The sequence below is a fragment of the Salmo salar genome, chromosome ssa01 (assembly GCF_905237065.1).
Source record: "Salmo salar chromosome ssa01, Ssal_v3.1, whole genome shotgun sequence".
In the NCBI taxonomy this organism is placed as follows: Eukaryota; Metazoa; Chordata; class Actinopteri; order Salmoniformes; family Salmonidae; genus Salmo; species Salmo salar.
This window is the reverse complement of record NC_059442.1, coordinates 156,843,231-156,859,950: the sequence shown is the minus strand read 5'-3', so window position 1 is coordinate 156,859,950 and position 16,720 is coordinate 156,843,231. Positions and strand designations below refer to the sequence as shown.

General features: G+C 46.0%; 1 protein-coding gene across 2 annotated transcripts in view; it reads right to left on the bottom strand.

The window, feature by feature from the left end:
- si:dkey-34e4.1 (carboxyl-terminal PDZ ligand of neuronal nitric oxide synthase protein) overlaps positions 1-16,720 on the bottom strand; it is a 178,155-nt gene that overhangs the window by 42,817 nt on the left and 118,618 nt on the right. For both annotated transcript variants that reach the window (XM_045692940.1, XM_014140244.2), the window contains exon 8: positions 143-307. In XM_045692940.1, coding sequence (XP_045548896.1) covers positions 143-307 — 165 coding nt within the window. The remainder of the gene's footprint in view (positions 1-142; positions 308-16,720) is intronic.

The window sequence follows — 16,720 nt, the reverse complement described above, 5'->3', positions numbered from 1 at the left end:
AGGTTAGGGTAAGAGTACGGTTAGGTTTAGGGAAAATAGGATTTTGAATGGGACTGAATTATGTGTCCCCACAAGGTTAGCTGTACAAGACTGTGTGTCATAAATGTGTCTGTGTATGTGTGTGTGTCTCTCTCTCTCTCACCTGTGCGACTGCCACCTGTGTGTGTTGCTGCTGCTGCTGGATCTGCTGTTGGAGGAGCTGGAGGTAGTGACGCGCCGCCAGCGGGGTGAGAAACGGAGAGCAGGGGCAGCTGGGAGAAACCACGCCATTCGGAGACACCGTGTAGCTGGAGCGGCTCTCATAGTCCTGACGACAAGACAGTCACGATGAGAAGGGTGGACACACCAGCAACCCTGGGTTCAAATACTATTTCAGATCTAATTGTTACATTATAAAAGGCATAAAGCTTAAGTTACAAAGCATGGGGCAGCAGGTAGCCTAGTGGTTAGAGCATTGGACTAGTAACCGAAAGGTTGCAAGATCGAATCCCTGAGCTGACAAGGTAAAAATCCGTCCTTCTGCACCTGAACAAGGCAGTTAACGCACTGTTCCTAGGCCATCATTGAAAATAAGAATTTGTTCCTAACTGGCTTGCCATTTTAAATAAAGGTAAAATAAAGAAGCATTACTAGGCATGAAGATCCTTGAGTTACAAAGCATGAACAGAACCACTTAGGGGACACATCCCCGGGTAGTTTACAATAGAAGCATTTCATACAACCTTATTCTATGGGCAAGATAAGAGGCAGATCAAAGGCATTTCATTCCATTTAGAACATTTGAGGGTGTGATTCTTTCAAATCAAAACCAACCACAATTGAACAATCAAACGATACCAAGTTACAGTAACCTGATCCCCCAGGCCCAATCTCCACAGGGTGTCACAGCATCTAAAGGCTTGTGTGGGGGATGAGACCTAGTGCAGATATGACAGACTTCCTAAAGATAATAAAACCCCTTTTTATAGAGTAGTTTACAGTTCACCCTGTACAGATACCAGTTGCCACAGAGATTATACATCCATATACAAGTTACCACAGAGATCATACATCCATATACAAGTTACCACAGAGATCATACAGGTTACCACAGAGATCATACATCCATATACAAGTTACCACAGAGATCATACATCCATATACAAGTTACCACAGAGATCATACATCCATATACAAGTTACCACAGAGATCATACATCCATATACAAGTTACCACAGAGATCATACAGGTTACCACAGAGATCATACATCCATATACCAGTTACCACAGAGATTATACATCCATATACAAGTTACCACAGAGATCATACATCCATATACAAGTTACCACAGAGATCATACAGGTTACCACAGAGATCATACATCCATATACAAGTTACCACAGAGATCATACAGGTTACCACAGAGATCATACATCCATATACCAGTTACCACAGAGATCATACAAGTTACCACAGAGATCATACATCCATATACAAGTTACCACAGAGATCATACAGGTTACCACAGAAATCATACATCCATATACCAGTTACCACAGAGATCATACAAGTTACCACAGAGATTATACATCCATATACAAGTTACCACAGAGATCATACATCCATATACAAGTTACCACAGAGATCATACAGGTTACCACAGAGATCATACATCCATATACCAGTTACCACAGAGATCATACAAGCTGCCACAGAGATCATACATCCATATTGATAGCATCAGAGTTATCCTCAGAGGACACGTTTTAGAAAAATACCACACATAGATGCAATAGCATCACTAACACACACTTCAATAGGCCGTCCTTTGGATACTGTAATGGGGGAAGGACTGACTGGTCCATGGGCATTGTCCTTTGTGTTTTGTTGGGCCATTTGCTATGCGGCCGGAGGTGACAGAGAGCACATACATTAGGGAAGAGTATACACTGTTAGGGAAAAGGGTCCCAGGGACATTTTAATAAGCATGACTGTGAAATGGTGAGACAGGGTGGGACTGTTAGGGGAAAGACAGGGTGGGACTGTTAGGGGAAAGACAGGGTGGGACTGTTAGGGGAAAGACAGGGTGGGACTGTTAGGGAAAGACAGGGTGGTACTGTTAAGGGAAAGACAGGGTGGTACTGTTAGGGAAAGACAGGGTGGTACTGTTAGGGGAAAGACAGGGTGGTACTGTTAGGGGAAAGACAGGGTGGGACTGTTAGGGAAAGACAGGGTGGGACTGTTAGGGAAAGACAGGGTGGTACTGTTAGGGGAAAGACAGGGTGGTACTGTTAGGGGAAAGACAGGGTGGGACTGTTAAGGGAAAGACAGGGTGGGACTGTTAGGGGAAAGACAGGGTGGTACTGTTAGGGGAAAGACAGGGTGGGACTGTTAGGGGAAAGACAGGGTGGGACTGTTAAGGGAAAGACAGGGTGGGACTGTTAGGGGAAAGACAGGGTGGTACTGTTAGGGGAAAGACAGGGTGGGACTGTTAGGGGAAAGACAGGGTGGGACTGTTAGGGGAAAGACAGGGTGGGACTGTTAGGGGAAAGACAGGGTGGGACTGTTAAGGGAAAGACAGGGTGGGACTGTTAGGGGAAAGACAGGGTGGGACTGTTAGGGGAAAGACAGGGTGGGACTGTTAGGGGAAAGACAGGGTGGGACTGTTAGGGGAAAGACAGGGTGGTACTGTTAGGGGAAAGACAGGGTGGTACTGTTAGGGGAAAGACAGGGTGGTACTGTTAGGGGAAAGACAGGGTGGGACTGTTAGGGGAAAGACAGGGTGGGACTGTTAGGGGAAAGACAGGGTGGGACTGTTAGGGGAAAGACAGGGTGGGACTGTTAGGGGAAAGACAGGGTGGGACTGTTAGGGGAAAGACAGGGTGGGACTGTTAGGGGAAAGACAGGGTGGTACTGTTAGGGGAAAGACAGGGTGGGACTGTTAGGGGAAAGACAGGGTGGGACTGTTAGGGGAAAGACAGGGTGGGACTGTTAGGGGAAAGACAGGGTGGTACTGTTAGGGGAAAGACAGGGTGGGACTGTTAGGGGAAAGACAGGGTGGGACTGTTAAGGGAAAGACAGGGTGGGACTGTTAGGGGAAAGACAGGGTGGGACTGTTAGGGGAAAGACAGGGTGGGACTGTTAAGGGAAAGACAGGGTGGGACTGTTAGGGGAAAGACAGGGTGGTACTGTTAGGGAAAGACAGGGTGGTACTGTTAGGGGAAAGACAGGGTGGGACTGTTAGGGGAAAGACAGGGTGGGACTGTTAGGGGAAAGACAGGGTGGGACTGTTAGGGAAAGACAGGGTGGTACTGTTAGGGGAAAGACAGGGTGGGACTGTTAGGGGAAAGACAGGGTGGGACTGTTAGGGGAAAGACAGGGTGGGACTGTTAGGGGAAAGACAGGGTGGGACTGTTAGGGAAAGACAGGGTGGGACTGTTAGGGGAAAGACAGGGTGGGACTGTTAAGGGAAAGACAGGGTGGGACTGTTAAGGGAAAGACAGGGTGGGACTGTTAAGGGAAAGACAGGGTGGGACTGTTAAGGGAAAGACAGGGTGGGACTGTTAGGGAAAGACAGGGTGGTACTGTTAGGGGAAAGACAGGACTGTTAGGGGAAAGACAGGGTGGGACTGTTAAGGGAAAGACAGGGTGGGACTGTTAGGGGAAAGACAGGGTGGGACTGTTAGGGAAAGACAGGGTGGGACTGTTAGGGGAAAGACAGGGTGGGACTGTTAGGGGAAAGACAGGGTGGGACTGTTAAGGGAAAGACAGGGTGGGACTGTTAAGGGAAAGACAGGGTGGTACTGTTAGGGGAAAGACAGGGTGGGACTGTTAAGGGAAAGACAGGGTGGGACTGTTAGGGGAAAGACAGGGTGGTACTGTTAGGGAAAGACAGGGTGGGACTGTTAAGGGAAAGACAGGGTGGGACTGTTAGGGAAAGACAGGGTGGTACTGTTAGGGGAAAGACAGGGTGGGACTGTTAAGGGAAAGACAGGGTGGGACTGTTAGGGAAAGACAGGGTGGGACTGTTAGGGAAAGACAGGGTGGGACTGTTAAGGGAAAGACAGGGTGGGACTGTTAGGGGAAAGACAGGGTGGGACTGTTAGGGGAAAGACAGGGTGGGACTGTTAGGGGAAAGACAGGGTGGGACTGTTAGGGGAAAGACAGGGTGGGACTGTTAGGGGAAAGACAGGGTGGGACTGTTAAGGGAAAGACAGGGTGGTACTGTTAGGGGAAAGACAGGGTGGGACTGTTAAGGGAAAGACAGGGTGGGACTGTTAGGGGAAAGACAGGGTGGGACTGTTAGGGGAAAGACAGGGTGGTACTGTTAGGGGAAAGACAGGGTGGGACTGTTAGGGGAAAGACAGGGTGGTACTGTTAGGGGAAAGACAGGGTGGTACTGTTAGGGGAAAGACAGGGTGGGACTGTTAGGGGAAAGACAGGGTGGGACTGTTAGGGGAAAGACAGGGTGGGACTGTTAAGGGAAAGACAGGGTGGTACTGTTAGGGGAAAGACAGGGTGGGACTGTTAAGGGAAAGACAGGGTGGGACTGTTAGGGGAAAGACAGGGTGGGACTGTTAGGGGAAAGACAGGGTGGTACTGTTAGGGGAAAGACAGGGTGGGACTGTTAGGGGAAAGACAGGGTGGGACTGTTAGGGGAAAGACAGGGTGGGACTGTTAGGGGAAAGACAGGGTGGGACTGTTAGGGGAAAGACAGGGTGGGACTGTTAGGGGAAAGACAGGGTGGTACTGTTAGGGAAAGACAGGGTGGGACTGTTAGGGGAAAGACAGGGTGGGACTGTTAGGGGAAAGACAGGGTGGGACTGTTAAGGGAAAGACAGGGTGGGACTGTTAGGGGAAAGACAGGGTGGGACTGTTAGGGAAAGACAGGGTGGGACTGTTAGGGGAAAGACAGGGTGGGACTGTTAAGGGAAAGACAGGGTGGTACTGTTAGGGGAAAGACAGGGTGGGACTGTTAGGGGAAAGACAGGGTGGGACTGTTAGGGGAAAGACAGGGTGGGACTGTTAAGGGAAAGACAGGGTGGGACTGTTAGGGGAAAGACAGGGTGGTACTGTTAGGGGAAAGACAGGGTGGGACTGTTAGGGGAAAGACAGGGTGGGACTGTTAGGGAAAGACAGGGTGGTACTGTTAGGGAAAGACAGGGTGGGACTGTTAGGGGAAAGACAGGACTGTTAGGGGAAAGACAGGACTGTTAGGGAAAGACAGGGTGGTACTGTTAGGGGAAAGACAGGGTGGTACTGTTAGGGAAAGACAGGGTGGGACTGTTAGGGGAAAGACAGGACTGTTAGGGAAAGACAGGGTGGGACTGTTAGGGGAAAGACAGGGTGGGACTGTTAGGGGAAAGACAGGGTGGGACTGTTAGGGGAAAGACAGGGTGGTACTGTTAGGGGAAAGACAGGGTGGGACTGTTAAGGGAAAGACAGGGTGGGACTGTTAGGGAAAGACAGGGTGGGACTGTTAGGGGAAAGACAGGGTGGTACTGTTAAGGGAAAGACAGGGTGGGACTGTTAGGGGAAAGACAGGGTGGGACTGTTAAGGGAAAGACAGGGTGGTACTGTTAGGGGAAAGACAGGGTGGTACTGTTAGGGGAAAGACAGGATGGGACTGTTAAGGGAAAGACAGGGTGGGACTGTTAAGGGAAAGACAGGGTGGGACTGTTAGGGGAAAGACAGGGTGGGACTGTTAGGGGAAAGACAGGGTGGGACTGTTAAGGGAAAGACAGGGTGGGACTGTTAGGGGAAAGACAGGGTGGGACTGTTAGGGGAAAGACAGGGTGGGACTGTTAGGGGAAAGACAGGGTGGGACTGTTAGGGGAAAGACAGGGTGGGACTGTTAGGGGAAAGACAGGGTGGGACTGTTAAGGGAAAGACAGGGTGGTACTGTTAAGGGAAAGACAGGGTGGGACTGTTAAGGGAAAGACAGGGTGGGACTGTTAGGGGAAAGACAGGGTGGGACTGTTAGGGGAAAGACAGGGTGGTACTGTTAGGGGAAAGACAGGGTGGGACTGTTAAGGGAAAGACAGGGTGGGACTGTTAGGGGAAAGACAGTTATTTGTGGGAAGCAGCTGGATGAGCCGAATCCCACTCAGGGTTGGTGTAAAAACCGGCTGCCCATAGAGTGCTGTTAACTTCATCCTAGCCATTAACCAGTGGCTCCATGGCTTGATGATGATGTTCAGATCTCCTCCAGAAAGGAGCATGTTATCAAAGAGATGCTCTCTCGCACAGATTACTTTTTGAAATGGTCTGGAAGTGAAAGACACTAAATGAGCAGTGTTCTATGAAAGACACAGTGGAGGTAACCGCTGGTACAAGTCTAAAACTGATCACCATTGACATCACCAACGAACTATCATGGTTCAAACACATGAAGACAGTCGTGAAGAGGGCACGACAACACCTTTTCCGCCTCAAGAGACTGTAAAGATGTGGCATGGCTTCCCAGATCCTCAAAAAGTTATACAGCTGCACCATTGAGAGCATCCTTACCGGTTGCATCACCGCCTGGTATGGCATCTGCTAGGCATCTGACCATAAGGCACTACAGAGGGTAGTGCGTATAGCCCAGTACATCACTGGGGCCAAGCTTCCTACCATCCAGAACCTATACACTCGGTGGTGTCAGAGGAAGGCCCAAAAAATTGTCAAAGACTCCAGTCACCCAAGTCATAGACTGTTTTCTCTGCTACCGCATGGCAAGCGGTACCGGAGCGCCAAGTCTAGGACCAAAAGGCTCCATAACAGCTTCTACCCCCAAGCCATAAGACTGCTGAACAATTAATCAAATGGCCACCCGGACTATTTACATTGACATGCCCACTTCCCTTTGTTTTTACACTGCTGCTACTTGCTGTTTATTATCTATGCATAGTCACTTTACCCCTACCTACAGTACAGGTACAAAATAACTTGACTAACCTGTACCCCCACAGAGACTGGGTACAAGTACCCCGTATATAGCCTCGTCATTGTTATTTTATTGTGTTACTTTTTATTTGTATTTTACTATTTTTACTTTAGTTTATTTAGTAAATATTTTCTTAACTCTTTCTTGAACTGTATTGTTGGTTAAGGGCTTGTAAGTAAGCATTTCACGGTAAGGTCTACTACACCTGTTGTATTCAGAGCATGTGAGAAATAACATTTGATTTGATTTGTGAGAAAGGTGGCCCTAGCAAAGATTCAACATCTGCTTGCAAATGTGCCTATCCCACAGAAGGTTCTGAGGGAAATGAACAACAAAACTGTTCAAGTGGTGAGAAAGTGGCTATGCTTCAACACACACGCCACATGTGACGTTGTCTTCCTGAGCCAAAGAGAGGGGGGTTTAGGGGTCCCGAATATTGAGTGGATTTACACTGCTACCAGACTGACTCACCTGTTGAACATGCTCAACAGTGACGATGTGACAGTTAAGGAGTTAGCCAGAGCTTCCCTCCTTCTGGACCAACGGAGGAGGAAGGTTCCACTGGCCAGGGACACTGAGGACAACTTCCTGGACTTCAGGAGGAAGGCCAATGGAAAATTGGACACTCGTGCTGCGGGCTTTTGAGTCTGGTCAGACTGGCTGGACATCAACGACCTGTGCAACAGGACTGGAGTGGAGCTCAGGTGGACACGGACTGATATGGAAACTGATGCAGTTGTGGCAGATCGCGGTGTTGTTGTGGAGACTTCTGTCACCATGATGGAACATCTCATCCTACATCCAGGACAACACTCCTCGCTATCAGACGGATGCAGCTACTGCAACACTGGACCGGCCTGAGGCTGCAGGAGAAATTCACTGCTCTGGAATGTGCTGACCACTCCCATTCCATGTACCAGAATACTGCCATTGGTGAGGACATTCTCACCTTTACTGTTAAGGTGAGGCTGCAAGTTCTACAAGCTATAAAACAAATAAAGAGTCTCACACTCTATAGACTCCCAGGTATTTACTGGGTAAATCGCCAACGTTTCGGCATAACTGTGCCTTCAACAAATATAATGTAGCACTCTGGTACCATGCAAACCATGAGCCATTTTGTATTCTACACAAGTCAAATGTAATGGAGTCCATTGCCCATGTTGTAAATGGCTGCTGTTCATACAAGGATTTGTACATTGCTAGACATGACCAACTTGTTGACCTGATAGCCAGCGAGTTGAGACAAGTGGTCTCACCAACAGCACACATGCATAAACATTCTTGTGTAAGGGGAAGCTGGTTTGATGTTGATGATGATGTGTTTTCCTGTGTACCAAATACACCAGATATTGTTGTTGTGGGGGAGGTCAGGGGGAGGTGCTGATTGGACGGCTACATGGAGCAGGCCTTTTCTGACAAGCTGCTTCAGTACCAGCCCCTCGTGGTGCTGGGACAGCCTGGGTGGAGGTACAAGCTGGTGGTGCTGATATTTGGCAGTCTTGGCCACGTACACAGGCTTGCAGTGCGTGGCCTCCAGATTGCGGGCTGACAAAACTACAGCAAACCAATTGGCAAGGTACTGCTCTGTTTCAGCTGTCGTGGGCAGCCTAGCTGCTTGGAGAAGGAGGAGCTTCCTGTACACTTGAGTGCCATGCATACAGGGACCTTTGAAATGTTTGGATCCTTTTTTTGTAAATTTGTATGGTGGATTCAAATTAAGTATTTAAAATGTGTGTGTGTGTTAGTGAAGGGCTAAGGAGACTGTGACTGCGTCTAAATACAGTACTCTCCAAAGTGTTAACATGTGGGTTGTTACAGGGCATCATGCTAATGTACACTTCTCACTGTCATGCTAAGCAAGAGGAAAGCACTACTTATAACGACAGACACATACAGTACATTATATGCTTGCATATTCACCTATTTTCAGATATTCAAACATTGCTGTAATACACTAGCAATAATAAACTAGCTGATACAACCTAAGTAACCAACTGAGATGGAACACTCACCAGTGTACCAGTCACAATTCACTACTAGAGGGAGCCCAGAGACAGTGTTTGAATGCAGTGAATGAACAACAAGACTTCAGACACAGGAGAGAAAGTAGAGATAGAGATATAGAGTAGAGACAAAGAGAGAGAGTAGAGAGAGAGGAGATAGGGAGAGAAGAGACAAGAGAGAGAGAGAGTAGAGAGAGCAGAGAGAGAAAGTAGAGAGAGAGAGAAAGAGAGAGAGAGAGGGATGCAGCTTGAGCCCCACCCTCTTCAACATAAACGTCCCTTTATCAGGACACTGTCTTACAAAGATAATTTGTAAAAATCCAAATAACTTCACAGATCTTCATTGTAAAGGGTTTAAACACAGTTTCCCATGTTTGTTCAATGAACCATAAACAATTAATGAACATGCCCCTGTGGAACGGTCATTAAAACTCCTTAGGGCTAGGCCCCCTTTTTCTCAATTCCCGCCTGAATGACGTGCCCAAAGTAAATTGCTTGTTGCTCAGGCCCTGAATCCAGGATATGCATATAATTGGTACCATTGTACAGAAAACACTTTGAAGTTTGTAGAAATGTTAAAATAATGTAGGAGAATATAACACAATACATATGGTAGGAAAAAATCCAAATAAAAACCAACATGATTTTTTTTGAGAGAGACCATCCTCTTAGAAAGGCACGTAAAAGGTCATATTGAAAATTAGCTCCCTGGATGAAATTCATATGGCTTCCACAGGGTGTCAGCAGTCTATGTTGAGGGTTTCTGGCTTGTAACTTCAAAAATGAATAAGCAATATCAGTTTTATTACAGGGACATAGTCTTGGAAATGTGTGTTTGAGCGCCATGAAGACAGGACGCAACTGCTAAAATCGGGTTTCCTATTGAACAAACTTCTTTCCGTAAGAAATATTATAGTTTGATTACATTTTAGGGTATCTGAGGAGTAAATAGAAACGTATTTTGACTTGTTGAAACAAAGTTTAGGGGTAGATTTTCGGATTCCTTTCTCTGCACGTTGAACGAGTGGATTACTCAAATCGATGGCGCCAACTAAACTGACTTTTTGGGATATAAAGAAGGATTTTATCTAACAAAACGGCACTACATGTTATAGCTGGGACCCTTTGGATGACAAATCAGAGGAAGATTTTCAAAAAATAAGTGAATATTTAATCGTTATTTGTGAATGTATGAAACCTCTACCGGTGGAAAAATATTTTGATCTGGGGCGCCGTCCTCAAGCAATCGTATGGCATGTTTTCGCTGTAATAGCTACTGTAAATCGGACAGTGCAGTTGGATTAACAACAATTTAAGCTTTCAGCCGATATAAGACACTTATATGTTCAACCTCTCGTGTCGTCTGAGATTCCCAAAGATTGGAAAGCAGCTGCGGTCATCCCCCTCTTCAAAAGGGGGGGACACTCTTGACCCAAACTGCTACAGACCTATATCTATCCTACCCTTCCTTTATAAGGTCTTTGAAAGCCAAGTCAACAAACAGATTACCGACCATTTCGAATCCCACCGCACCTTCTCCGCTATGCAATCTGGTTTCAGAGCTGGTCGTAGGTGCACCTCAGCCACGCTCAAGGTCCTAAACGATATCTTAACCGCCATCGATAAGAAACAATATTGTGCAGCCGTATTCATTGACCTGGCCAAGGCTTTCGACTCTGTCAATCACCACATTCTACTGTATTATTGACTGTATGTTTGTTTTACTCCATGTGTAACTCTGTTGTTGAATGTGTCGAACTGCTTTGCTTTATCTTGGCCAGGTCTCAATTGTAAATGAGAACTTGTTCTCAACTTGCCTACCTGGTTAAATAAAGGTGAAATAAATAAAATATGTACCTAAATGTTTAATATCCATAATTTTTATTTGAATTGTGCGCCCTCCGCTAGTGGGACGCCTATCCCTAAGTTAAAACACTAACAGCTAACAGACGGTAGGCAATTAAGGTCACAGTTATGAAAATTTAGGACACTAAAGAGGCCTTTCTACTGACTCTGAAAAACACCAAAAGAAAGATGCCCAGGGTCCCTGCTCATCTGCGTGAACGTGCCTTAGGCATGCTGCAAGGAGGCATGAGGACTGCAGATGTGGCCAGGGCAATAAATTGCAATGTCCATACTGTGAGACGCCTAAGACAGCGCTACAGGGAGACAGGATGGACAGCTGATCGTCCTCGCAGTGGCAGACCAGGATCAGTACATCACACCTGCGGGACAGGTACAGGATGGCAACAACAACTGCCCGAGTTACACCAGGAACGCACAATCCCTCCATCAGTGCTCAGACTGTCCGCAATAGGCTGAGAGAGGCTGGACTGAGGGCCTGTTGTAAGGCAGGTCCTCACCAGACATCACCGGCAACAACATCACCTATAGAAACAAACCCACCGTCGCTGGACCAGACAGCAAAATGCTCTTCTCTGACAAGTCGCGGTTTTGTCTCACCAGGGGTGATGGTCGGATTCGCGTTTATCGTCGAAGGAACGAGCGTTACACCAAGGCCTGTACTCTGGAGTGGGATCGATTTGGAGGTGGAGGGTCCGTTATGGTCTGGGGCGGTGTGTCACTAGGACCACTCCCCCCAGAAATGTCTGGGAACTTGCAGGTGCCTTGGTGGAAGAGTGGGGTAACATCTCACAGCAAGAACTGGCAAATCTGGTGCAGTCCGTGAGGAGGAGATACACTGCAGTACTTAATGCAGCTGGTGGCCACACCAGATACTGACTGTTACTTTTGATTTTGACCCCCCTTTTGTTCAGGGACACATTATTCAATTTCTGTTAGTCACATGTCTGTGGAACCTATTCAGTTTATGTCTCAGTTGTTGAATCTTGTTATGTTCATACAAATATTTACACATGTTAAGTTTTCTGAAAATAAACGCAGTTGACAGCTGGAGGACGTTTCTTTTTTTGCTGAGTTTATATATAAATCAATTGGTGAGGGCACTAGAACAGTCTGCAGTGCCCGGACAGAAATCCAATGTCTACTGTTTGCAGATGATCTGGTGACTCTGTCCCCAACCAAGGAGAGCCTACAGCAGAACCTAGATCTTCTACACAGATTGTGTCAGACTTGGGCCCTGACAATGAATCTCAGTAACACAAAAATAATGGTTTTGCAAAAAAGGTCCAGTAGCCAAGACAACAAATACAAATTCTATCCTGACACTGTTCCTCTAGAGTAGTGGTTCGCAAACTTTTTATAGTCCCGTACCCCTTCAAACATTCAACCTCCAGCTGCGTACCCCCTCTAGCACCAGGGTCAGCGCACTCTCAAATGTTGTTTTTTGCCATCATTGTAAGCCTGCCACACACTATACATTTATTAAACATAAGAATGAGTGTGAGTTTTTGTCACAACCCGGCTCATGGGAAGTGACAAAGAGCTCTTATAGGACCAGGGCACAAATAATATTATAATAATACTCAATAATTTTGCTCTTTATTTAACCATTTTACATAAAGAACTTTATTTGTTAATCTAAAATTGTGAATAACTCACCACAGGTTAATGAGAAGGGTGTGCTTGAAAGGATGCACATAACTCTGCAATGTTGGGTTGTATTGGAGAGAGTCTCAGTCTTAAATCATTTTCCTGATACTCGGATACTCTGAGCACAGCCCAATCCAGAAATCTGGCAGTGGCTTCTGATTAGATTCAATTTTCACAGAATCGCTTGTTGCAATTTTGATGAGGCTCTCTTGTTCAGATATCGGTAAGTGGACTGGAGGCAGGGCATGAAAGGGATATCGAACCCAGTTGTTTGTGTCGTCCGTTTCAGGAAAGTACCTTTGTAATTGCGCACCCAGCTCACTCAGGTGCTTCACTATATCACATTTGACATTGTCCGTAAGCTTTAGTTCATTTGAACACAAAAAATCATACAATAATGAAAAAACCTGTGTGTTGTCCTTGTTAATGCAGACAGAGAAGAGCTCCAACTTCTTAATCATAGCCTCAATTTTGTCCAGCACATTGAATATAGTTGCGGAGAGTCCCTGTAATCCTAGATTCAGATCATTCAGGCGAGAAAAAACATCACCCAGATAGGCCAATCGTGTGAAAAACTCGTCATCATGCAAGCGGTCAGACAAGTGAAAATTATGGTCAGCAAAGAAAACTTTAAGCTCTTCTCCCAATTCAAAAAAACATGTCAATACTTTGCCCATTGATAACCAGCGCACTTCTGTATGTTGTAAAAGCGTTACATGGTCGCTGCCCATATCATTGCAACTCAGTGGATGCTGCAGTGTACACAAGTGGCATCAGGAGCAACTGCTTGCAGGCGCGTTACCACTCCACTATGTCTCCCTGTCATGGCGTTTGCGCCATCAGTACAGATACCAACACATCTTGACCACCAAAGTTCATTTGATGTCACAAAGCTGTCCAGTACTTTAAAAATATCCTCTCACGTTGTCCTGGTTTCCAGTAGTTTTCAGAAGAGGTTGTCTTCCTTAATTGACCCCCCATAAACTTAACGGACATATACCAGGAGCTGTGCCAGGCCCGCCACTTCTGTTGACTCATCCAGCTGTAATGCATAGAATTCACTGGCTTGTATGCGAAGCAGTAATTGTTTCAAAACATCTCCTGCCATGTCACTGATGCGTCGTGAAACAGTGTTGTTTGATGAAGGCATTGTCTGTATAGTTTTTTTGCGCCTTTTCCCCCAGCATTGTCCCAGCCATATCTGCAGCAGCAGGAAGAATTAAGTCCTCCACAATAGTATGGGGCTTGCCTGTCCTAGCCACTCGATAGCTCACCATATAAGACGCTTCTAGCGCCTTCTTATCAATGGTATCTGTTGCTTTTATACATGTCTTACTACTCAAAAGTCGTCTTAATTCTCGCTCAAAAAACTCCTGTGGCTTATTTTTCAAATTGGCATGTTTTGTTTCTAAATGTCTGCGCAAGAGTGAAGGTTTCATCGAGTTGTGAGATAGTACTTCTGCACATATAACACACTGTGGCTGAGGAAAGGCACTACTCCCTATATAATTGAACCCCAAATCAATGTCGTTCTCATCATATTTGCGCCTCTTTGATGGTCCAATGTCCCTGTCTGTTGTTCGGTGCTTTCCCGGGTAAGGGGGGAGTAGCTCTTCGGCTTCATCAGATTCACAACTGTCAGTGTCCATGCTAGCTGGGCTAACAACAAATGTAGAATTACTGATGCTAGCATTGGATGTGCTCGTGGAAGCAGAACAACTTGTGTCGTCGACAGGTGCAGGTGTAGTACTGCTGGTAGTTGCAGTACTACCAGTAGAGCTGGTATGTGTCTCTATGGATGCAGGCCTTACTTTTTTAACCATTTATACATTTTCGAGCAAACGGAATGAGCAGCAGCTACGTTGGCTACATATGGACCGTTAGTGGAATTCCCACGAGAGAGTAACGGATAATGTGATTGGATGTTAAATATTTGACTAAGATACCTGTATTTGACATTGTATTGTTATTTCACTGAACACTAGATGGTTTAATTTTATTTTTGGCAGCGAAACGAGGCTACTCAGGCGAGAAAAAAAAAATCACCCAAATGTATTGCCCCTTTGAAAAATATAAATGATATTTAAAAATAAAATAGTGAATTACATTTTTATTTGGCGGACCCGGGACGGCATTGTGCAGCCCCTACCCAGTTTGGGAATACCTGCCCTAGAGCACACAAAGAATTACACCTACCTCGGCCTAAACATCAACCACAGGTAACTTCCACGATCTAAGAGACAAGGCAAGATGGGCCTTCTATGCCATCAAAAGGAACATTAAAGTCAACATCCCAATTAAGATCTGGCAAAAAATACTTCAATCAGTTATTGAACCCATTTCCCTCTATGGTTGTGAGGTCATCAAAAGGAACATAACACTCAACATCCCAATTTGGATCTGGCTAAAAATACTTCAATCCGTTATCAAACCCATTGCCCTCTATGGTTTAGGTCTGGGGTCCACTTGCCAACCAAGAATTTACAAAATGGGACAAACCCCCAATTGAGACTCTGCATGCAGGATTCTGCAAAAATAAACTTTGTGAAATGCAAAACACCAAACAACGTATGCAGAGCAGAACTAGGACTATACCCACTAGTTATCAACATCCAGAAAAGAGCTGTTCAATTCTACTACCACCTAAAAGGAAGTGATGCCTAAACCCAAAGCCCTCACCTACAGAGATATGAAACCAGAGAAGAGTCCCCTCAGCCAGCTGGTTCTGGAGCTCTGTTCACAAACACAAACAGACCCCACAGAGCCCTAGGACAGCAACACAATTAGACCCAACCAAATCATGAGAAAGTAAAAAGATAACTATTAGACACACTGGAGCAAATTGGAATGCTATATGGCCCTAAACAGATAGTACACAGTGAGAGAATACCTGACCACTGTGAAAATCCTTGACTATGTACAGACTCTGTGAGCATAGCCTTGCTATTGAGAGAGGCCGCCATAGGCAGACTTGGCTCTCAAGAGAAGACAGGCTATGTGCACACTGTCCACGAAATGAGGTGGAAACTGAGCTGCACTTCCTAACCTCCTGCCAAATGTATGACCATATTAGAGACACATATTTCCCTCAGATCACACAGACCCACAAAGAATGTTAAACAAATCAAAAATGGATAAAATCCCATATCTGTTAGACGAAAAATCGCAGTGTGCAGTCACAGCAGCAAGATTTGTGGCCCGAAAAGAGCGGAGCACAAGTGGAGCACAAACAACATTGTAAACACAACCTATATTTATCTGTTTACTGATTTTCCCTTTCATACTTCAACTATGTGCACATTGTTACAACACTGTACATAGCCAATGCTGTAACATTTGAAATGTCTATATTCTTTTAAAACTTTTGTGAGGGTAATGTTTACTAATGTTTCCCTTGTTTATTTCCCTTTTGTTTATTATCTATTCCACTTGCTTTGGCAATGTAAACATGTTTCCCATGCCAGTAAAGACCTTTGAATTGAACTGAATTGAGAGAGAAAAGACGGACGACCAGAGAGGGGACCAAAAGGACACTTCATCCCTTTTTGACCACTCCTTCTCTAAATAACAGTCTAGTTGCTGTGTCAGGCTGGGCATCACGTTGGCATGGGGAGTTAAGATGGCACTGACAGGGGCATGGGGTTTGGCATGAGTTGAGTCCCTCCCTCTCTCAGTGCCACGCTAGCTAGCTGCTGTGTCAGGGGCACTGAGGTTGGCATGGAGCTGTCACACTCTCCCCTGTTATCTTCTGTTTTCTTCTCTCAACTCCCTCACTCTCTTTCTCTGTCGACGTCCTGTACATCCTTCCCACTCTCTCCACACTCGGTTCCTCTCCCCATCTCCCTACCCCTAATCTCTTTCTTCACATCAGTATCTCCCCTTCCTCTCAGTCACTCGTTCTCGCTCACTTTCTCTCTATCCCCTCCCACTTCTCTTTCCATTTCTCCCCCTCTCTCTCTCTCTTCTTCCTCTCTCTATTGCTCTTCCTCTACCCACATCTCCCCATCCCTCTCTCTTTCCATTTCCTTTCTCTTTCTATTTATGTCTTTCCCTCTTCTTTCTCCTTCCACCCCTCTCTCTTTCTCATCCCTCTCTTCATGCTTATCTCCATGGAACAGATGCTTATGAACCCCTCAAAAGGATTACGGTGGCTTCCCTCCAAAATCAAAGAAAACATTCTGGGTTCTGGGATTAGGTGGTCTCCCTCCATAGCTGCGGAGAAGGAGAACATTCCTGTTCTCTCTCCCTATCAGTTCCTGCTGCGTTCTGCTCCGATTTTCAGGAGAACGACAG